This window comes from Gouania willdenowi, chromosome 1 (genome assembly GCF_900634775.1).
Source record: "Gouania willdenowi chromosome 1, fGouWil2.1, whole genome shotgun sequence".
NCBI classification, from domain to species: Eukaryota; Metazoa; Chordata; class Actinopteri; order Blenniiformes; family Gobiesocidae; genus Gouania; species Gouania willdenowi.
This window is the reverse complement of record NC_041044.1, coordinates 14,635,668-14,642,676: the sequence shown is the minus strand read 5'-3', so window position 1 is coordinate 14,642,676 and position 7,009 is coordinate 14,635,668. Positions and strand designations below refer to the sequence as shown.

At 38.1% G+C, this 7,009-nt stretch overlaps 1 protein-coding gene across 3 annotated transcripts in view; it reads right to left on the bottom strand.

Moving 5' to 3' along the window:
- Positions 1-356: 356 nt before the first annotated feature.
- radil (Ras association and DIL domains) overlaps positions 357-7,009 on the bottom strand; it is a 39,024-nt gene continuing 32,371 nt past the window's right edge. For 2 of the 3 annotated variants that reach the window (XM_028455355.1, XM_028455519.1), the window contains 3 exons: positions 5,133-5,281; positions 2,529-2,668; positions 357-860 (listed from right to left, as the gene is read on the bottom strand). In XM_028455355.1, the coding sequence (XP_028311156.1) occupies positions 761-860; positions 2,529-2,668; positions 5,133-5,281 (389 nt within the window). In that variant the 3' untranslated portion in view covers positions 357-760. The remainder of the gene's footprint in view (positions 861-2,528; positions 2,669-5,132; positions 5,282-7,009) is intronic. The other variant, XM_028455442.1, reaches the window with a different exon arrangement.

Genomic DNA, 7,009 nt, shown 5'->3' with positions numbered 1-7,009 from the left:
CACTGGGAGGGGATCGCCAGATGCCTTCAAGAAACTAAGAATATTTTTTAAACAATTTGAGCCCATTTTAGCTTATTTGAGCCTTTTTCAGCACTTCTAAACCCTTTCCACCACGTTTCTAACCGTATATGTTGACCCATTATTGTCACTTTAACCCCTTTTAACCATATTTAATGCTTATTTGTTTTGCCAATTTAACCACATTCACCATTTGTCATGGCCAATATTTGCCAGTTTACACTAAATGTTCCAATAATGACACTTTGAACCTCTAAAATCCCATTTTTGGTCACTTTTAACCCATTTTCATTTCTAATTAAAACAATCATTTACATCTTTAACATGACTATATACTATGGCACAAATAATAATCAACTTCCTGGTTAACAGTGGATATTATTCAGATCAATAAATAAATGTGGTTATCACAGATTCATAGAACAATGGACCATCATTTTGCTGACTTTATGGATGGAACCCAAAAGGGCTTTATTGCCCTTACAGATGGCCCTGTCTCCACATGACAGTTCTTTAATGTTCATGTCTGTGTTCAACCACCTTCAGGTAGAGTGGTGGTCCCCGGTCTCTGGAACCTTTATGAATGGGCTGAAAAGGTTGAGAATCACTGACTTAGGCAACGTTCCTGCTTTTAGAACATGTCAATGAAACCCTGGGCAGTCGAGAGGAGTCGTGTATGTGGGTTGATTAGTTCCTCTGACTCTGGTTGACGGGAGTTTCCTGCTTGAGCAGCAAAGGCGGTTCAACACGAGGAGGCGCTGATCTTCTCCGACACCTCGGGGTCAGACTTTGCCACGAGGAACCGCAGACGGCCTCCTCCGAGACGGATCAGGTCGACCGCACTGCAAACAGGAAGTGAAGGGAAGGAGAGTCTGGTTACAGGAACCTGAGCAGAGACGGTCGGGGATAATGGGACATATACTAACTGTCTGGCATTAAATCAATAAACCATTAAACCAATCAATCCTCTAGTAATCAATGGATTTAAGAGGCTGTTCTCAGACCAGGGTTAGGGTCCATTCCATTTTTCAGTTACAATTACGTCTTCAATTATCCATATATAATGTTAAATTACAACTCAATTCCAATTACAATGACTGGCTAATTACAATTAAAATTACAATTTTTATTTTCCCCTGTAAGTCAACTGCAATTACATTCTCAATTACTAAAGTACAAGTAAAGTAAATAAATAAGCCTGTCACGACCTAATCTTTTCATAGAACAAATATTTTACGGCAGTTCGTGTACTATTTAAAAGGTTGAAACCCTGCTATTTTAAAAAAAATTAGAAATTTATGTTGAATGAATTCCAATTTATTTAGTTTTTTTTTTATTATATTTTCTGTTTGGTTTTTGATTGTCAATGTTGTGTATTGTGTTTTTATCTGATTTTTTTTTTTTTTAATTAACAATCAAAAACACCACTAAATAGTCACATATTTACCTGTGTATTATTTAAATATTTAACAAATGTCGTATGGTCGCTTTACATTCAAATATGGCGTCCCAGCAGCTCTGTCGTAAGGATTGTGAGTGAAAAAAGTGACATGTGTTAAAAGGATCTTCTCTGTGAAAGTATTAGGTAGTGACAAAGCCCATAAAACATAACCCTCCTCTTGTGTTAGCTTTCTGTTAGCATCTCTTATGATAACGAGTCAGTTTGACCCATGTTGTAAATCAGCTGTAGAATACACTAACAAATATCATCTATCATTTCATTTGTTTCTCATCTCTTGGTTACCTTGCTAAGCTTCCTTATCCATGAAAAATTGGTATTAATGTTTTTGTTGGGGGCGTCTGAGCCAAAAATTGTATTAGTTTTTTTGCAGAATGTCCATTCCAATTACAATTACAAAGTAAAGTATCTGAACTTAATTACCATTTCAATTATCATTACAACAGCGACATATTTTTTTCACTTACAATTATAATTATTATTAGTGGTGTCCCGATCCGATGTGAACATCGGTCTGATATCAGCCTGAAAACTAATATCAGATTCAAATTTCCGATTTTTTTTCTTCTTTTTTTTTGCAATTAATTTTTAATTATATTTATTCAATTGTAGAATACTGTAGATATTATGGTGAAGGTTAAAATGTATGTAACCAATTGATTAATAATAAATAGGTCAGATTTTCTCATACCTACTGTTGCTGACTATTGTTCTCTGTTTGAGTGACATCACTAGATCAAGCCTTTTCTAACATTCCACACTACAAAATAAGTCATTATTATTTAAAAAAAAAAAAAAAAAAGTAATAAGTATGCATGATTCATGCTGCCATCGGATCAATATCGGTAACGGCCGGTACGCAGGGCTGCAATATCAATATCATTTCGGAAATTAAAAATTTGTATCAGGACATCCCTAATTCTAATTATGTTATAACTAATTAATCATTCAATCAATCAATTACGGGATCACAATTTTAATTGACTCCAACTCTGTCTCAGAGCTCATGTTTAATGGTGACTCATTCATCTGACAAACCCTACGGTTGTACCTCTGGTAGTCGGCTCCGATCAGGCTGGTCCCGTTCACAGCCAGGATGCGGTCTCCGATCCTCAACCTGCCGTCAGATGCTGCCGGCCCGTCTGGGATCAGAGTCCGGATGTAGATACCAGGAGCGTTGAGAGGAGTGTGCTGCAGAAAGGAGAACCACACCGACATCAGCGTAAGCTTCTGTGGAAACTGTGTGGAGGACACCAGGTTGCCACTAGCAACCGTTACCACAGGGTAATGTCAACATTATTGTGCCCTAGTTTGTACTTCTACGTATACATGAAATGCTAAATATGTAAGAAACCGACAATAATTAGGCAATAAGTGATAGATATCAGTCCCAACAGGATCTTCACTTTAAATTTTCTAGATTTTATGACCAATTTCTATTTAATTAAGGGAAATATTATGTAACAATTTAAAGAAAATGGAAGGATTTACCATTCAAAATGACTGCAATAGTGTGATATAAGCACCAGGAGTGTTGAGTTTCATTTACACAATGATTCATGTTGTCTCTGTAATTTTTTCTTTTTCCTACTGGAGAATTTGGATGCTCTAAAGCTCCATGCCATGAGTTTGACACGTGCATTAGCACATCTGAAGCTAAGACTGCTGAGACAGCTGTTTGTATGAGTAATGCTGTTTTTCTTGTTGCTGCTGTAAACAGATATTTCTTCTTCTTTTTTTATTTCTATACAAAGACACAGCTTATGCCATGGAGGATTCCTTTACATTTTGGTGGGGATTCAGATCAATATACTGATCCTGAATCAGTTTAAAAAAAACATCACTTCATCGGAGAAATGTTAAAAATTCATACCTCGGCTAGCAATTGTCTGATCTTTATGAAATTTGACTCAGTTATGTCAGGTTGGTTCCCCAATTCCACCACAGAGATTGGATATGGATTGTACATACAATATATATGTATATTTAGAAAAAATGGGTGGTTATTAACGAGGATAGAAACTTCGGTAACACTTAACTTGAAGTTTTATACATGAGGCTGACCCCATCCCTATCTAACCCCTAACCCTAACTCCTATAGATCTCTCCACCTAACCCAAAAATGCCAACATAGCTCCAAAGGTGTCATCATTTACCGAGAGGTGTCATAATTTACTGAACAGCCTTAAAGCAGAACTAAGTAACTTTTTCACCTTAATAAATCCTTCTCATAGTCCTTGTGAGGGTAATGCAAGTGTTTATGGGGTGATCGAGCCGTGTTTTATCTCTCCCTGTTGTCTCTGGCCAGAAAACAGCAATTGCAATTTTCCCTCCCTCGCACCCAGTGGCAACACGTACTGCTTTAAGGCTGGGATACACTGTGCGATTTTTTCAATCGTTGCACTCAGACGCAGAGCCCGAATGTGCGCAGCTCACGATTCATATTCTCACACTGTACGGACCAACACTCTGATACGATCTGTCTGCTCACACTGTACGTTCAGACACGACACGTCGGGGTCTTGTTTCCGGAAATGCAACGTACAAATAAGAAGAAGAAGAAAGAAAACCCGGAAGTGGGGAGACGCTCGCCAATCTCAGCAAAAAGAGCTGTGTGAGCGTTTACGGTAAGTCGGTCCATGGCACTGCTTCAACTGTGCGATACCCTCACAAGGAGCTCACGATGAGTGACTGGATTTCAAACATGTTTGACATCCTTACGACCTACGATTGCTGATCGGGAGCTGGTCGTGAGGTGTTAATCGCTTCTCGTGACCTCATGCATACTACACAATGCATGACACACGATCTAGCAGAGACTCGCACGATCCCACAAAATAGTCGCACGAGTCAAAAGTCGGCTCATAATGGGCCAAAAATCGCTGTGTACGCCTGCCTTTACGGCATCCCAATACAAACTAATGCTAGATTATGACCAGCCCCCTGTCTACAAATTCACTTTTTTCAAACTTATATCATGGCGGAGTCAGCAAAAAAAGGCAGAGAGGACCTTTGTCAGATGAACGGAACAACTCTATGCAGTGACAGCTCAGCAGCAACACACAGCAATCCCACACACTGTTGTCATGGCAACAAGCACGCGCACACACACTCGCAACCCAGCGCTCCATCAGGCAGCACACGCACACAAATATCCATCCATCTATCTATCCATCCATTTTCAGACCCGCTTTGTCAGCACACAAACACATTTCCACACTCCATTCCGTATTACTCCCACATCATTCATTTGTTTTACTTGTCTCTCTTCCTCATACAGTTCTCATGGTCACATGGGACTATGTGTGTGAAAGCACCCTTAGTGTCACTGTTGAATTAGGATTTTTCAGTGATCAGTTGCTACCGTCTTGGGAGAGCAAAGGTATGCGTGTAGCTGTGGGGTGGGCCAGGCAAGTTGCGGAGTGTTTACGACAGTGACATGTGTTAGTGTTACCAAAACTTCTTTAAAGCTGTTACAGTGTAAATGATCATGGTACCAGAATCAGGATCACTGATCCAGATCACTAAATATTGATATTTGCATGCTTGTTTGAATTGAAGCATTTATTTATTAATAAAAATGCACATTCCATTTAAAAATAAAAATAACAGTATTTAATTGATCATATGTTAGATGTGAAATATGTGTACTCACCAGGCCATCTATGAGTCCCATGCCTAGTCCGTAGGGTCCTTTGTCCAGCTCCACTACAAACACCACACACAAGTCATCAGGAAAGGAAGGGGCTCCGGGGGACACAGGGAAAGGAAACTCACAGCCACTAATACAGCCTGTGGAGGACACTGACACACACAAACACAAACACAAAACACACAAACACATACAGGGTCTTTGCTATGGGATCAGACCAAATCAGGAGTCTTAACACCAACACTGACACAGTTGGGACAATGTAACACACAAACGCTCCTGCAGAGGGCGCACTAAGTACACACAAAGGACTAACAGGGAAAATAAGTACACACATGCTCAGTGTGAAAAGAAACACACAGTGAGTTTACACACAAAGTTGAACAGGTGTGACAGTGTTCATCAACATCCAGCTACAGATGACATCAAATAAACACAATAATATACAGTCTATTCAAATTATTTTACCCATTATTTCACTGACTACGGAAGCAGATTATGGCCATTTTGGATGGAGAAAATCATTTTGGGCAATTCAAGAATACAGTTGAAACGTCGAGAATAAAGTCAAAATGTTGAGATTAAAGAAGAAATTAAGTTTGCTAATGAAGTCAAATCTACAGAAGCCAACTAGGGCCAAATCACCATATACTGTATGACAACAGTCTCCATCAAAACTGGCCCTAATCTGTTTCCGTAGCTCCTCAATAGCCACAGATGGACTGAATGCTACACTTCTACCAAACTTCACTAGTTTTTCCTTCTGAACACATTTGCTTTTTGCCAATATCTCTTCAAAGTCCTTATAGACATTACAACAACATGTTTATGAGCTAAAAGAGAAACAATCTCTTTGCTATTAAACCCAACTTTGATGTATAGTTTAACGCATTCATCGATACACAGCATTTTTTAGACGGCCATGATCTGCTGTTTGTTGTCATATGGTGAATTGGCCCTCGTCACTTTCTGTAGATTTGACTTCATTAGCAAACCTTCAACTTTTATCACAATATTGTATTTTGAGTTCATTTTAAAAACTTCTGACTAAAATCTCAATTTTCCAACTTTAATCTTGACATTATATTTCAACTTTATTCTAAAAAATGTTAACTTTAATCTCGACATTTCAACTTTATTCTTGATTTGTCCAAAATAATTTTCTCCATCAAAATTTACCCTGCTTCTGTGCACTGACTGACTAGCATTGTATATGATTTATTTTTCTTCCTTATTCTTATTGATTATATTTAATAAATAAACTAATAAGCTGGGGTCTAAATTGCCAGTGTCAGAGTGAGAAAACTCAAAATATTTCCAAATTATTAGTGTTTCTGGTTTTAGATGTTCACGTTTTGATGACATTTCTCTCTAATTGTGATGGTTTGGATTATTCTTCTCTTCAAGTCATGTTCAGACAGAGCATGTACAGTGGTCGTAATAAATTTATGAATTTCTATAACTACCACTACCACTTTAAGGTAGCCAGGTGTGCACCAGTATTAGGGGTGGGCGTATCAATTCCGATACGATGCCGATATACAGTAGCAGCCTTGTGTATAGGCCGTTACCAATAATGATACGAGTCGATATCAGCATGAATCATACATACTTTTATTACTTATTTTGATCAAGTGATATTACTCAAACTTTGAACATTAGTTGGTGACCGTAGGTATGAGATAAAAACATTAGAATATTCTACAGTGGAATAAGACACTTAGAAGACTAAAAATAACCTCAATAATTACTATATTATATCAGAGATTTTAAATGCAGGCTGATATGATCTGGTACTTGTTTTTTGCTGATATCGGATAAAAATCAGATATCAATATTGGCTAGGGACACGCTTAACATGCACAGCTCAGTGCACATGA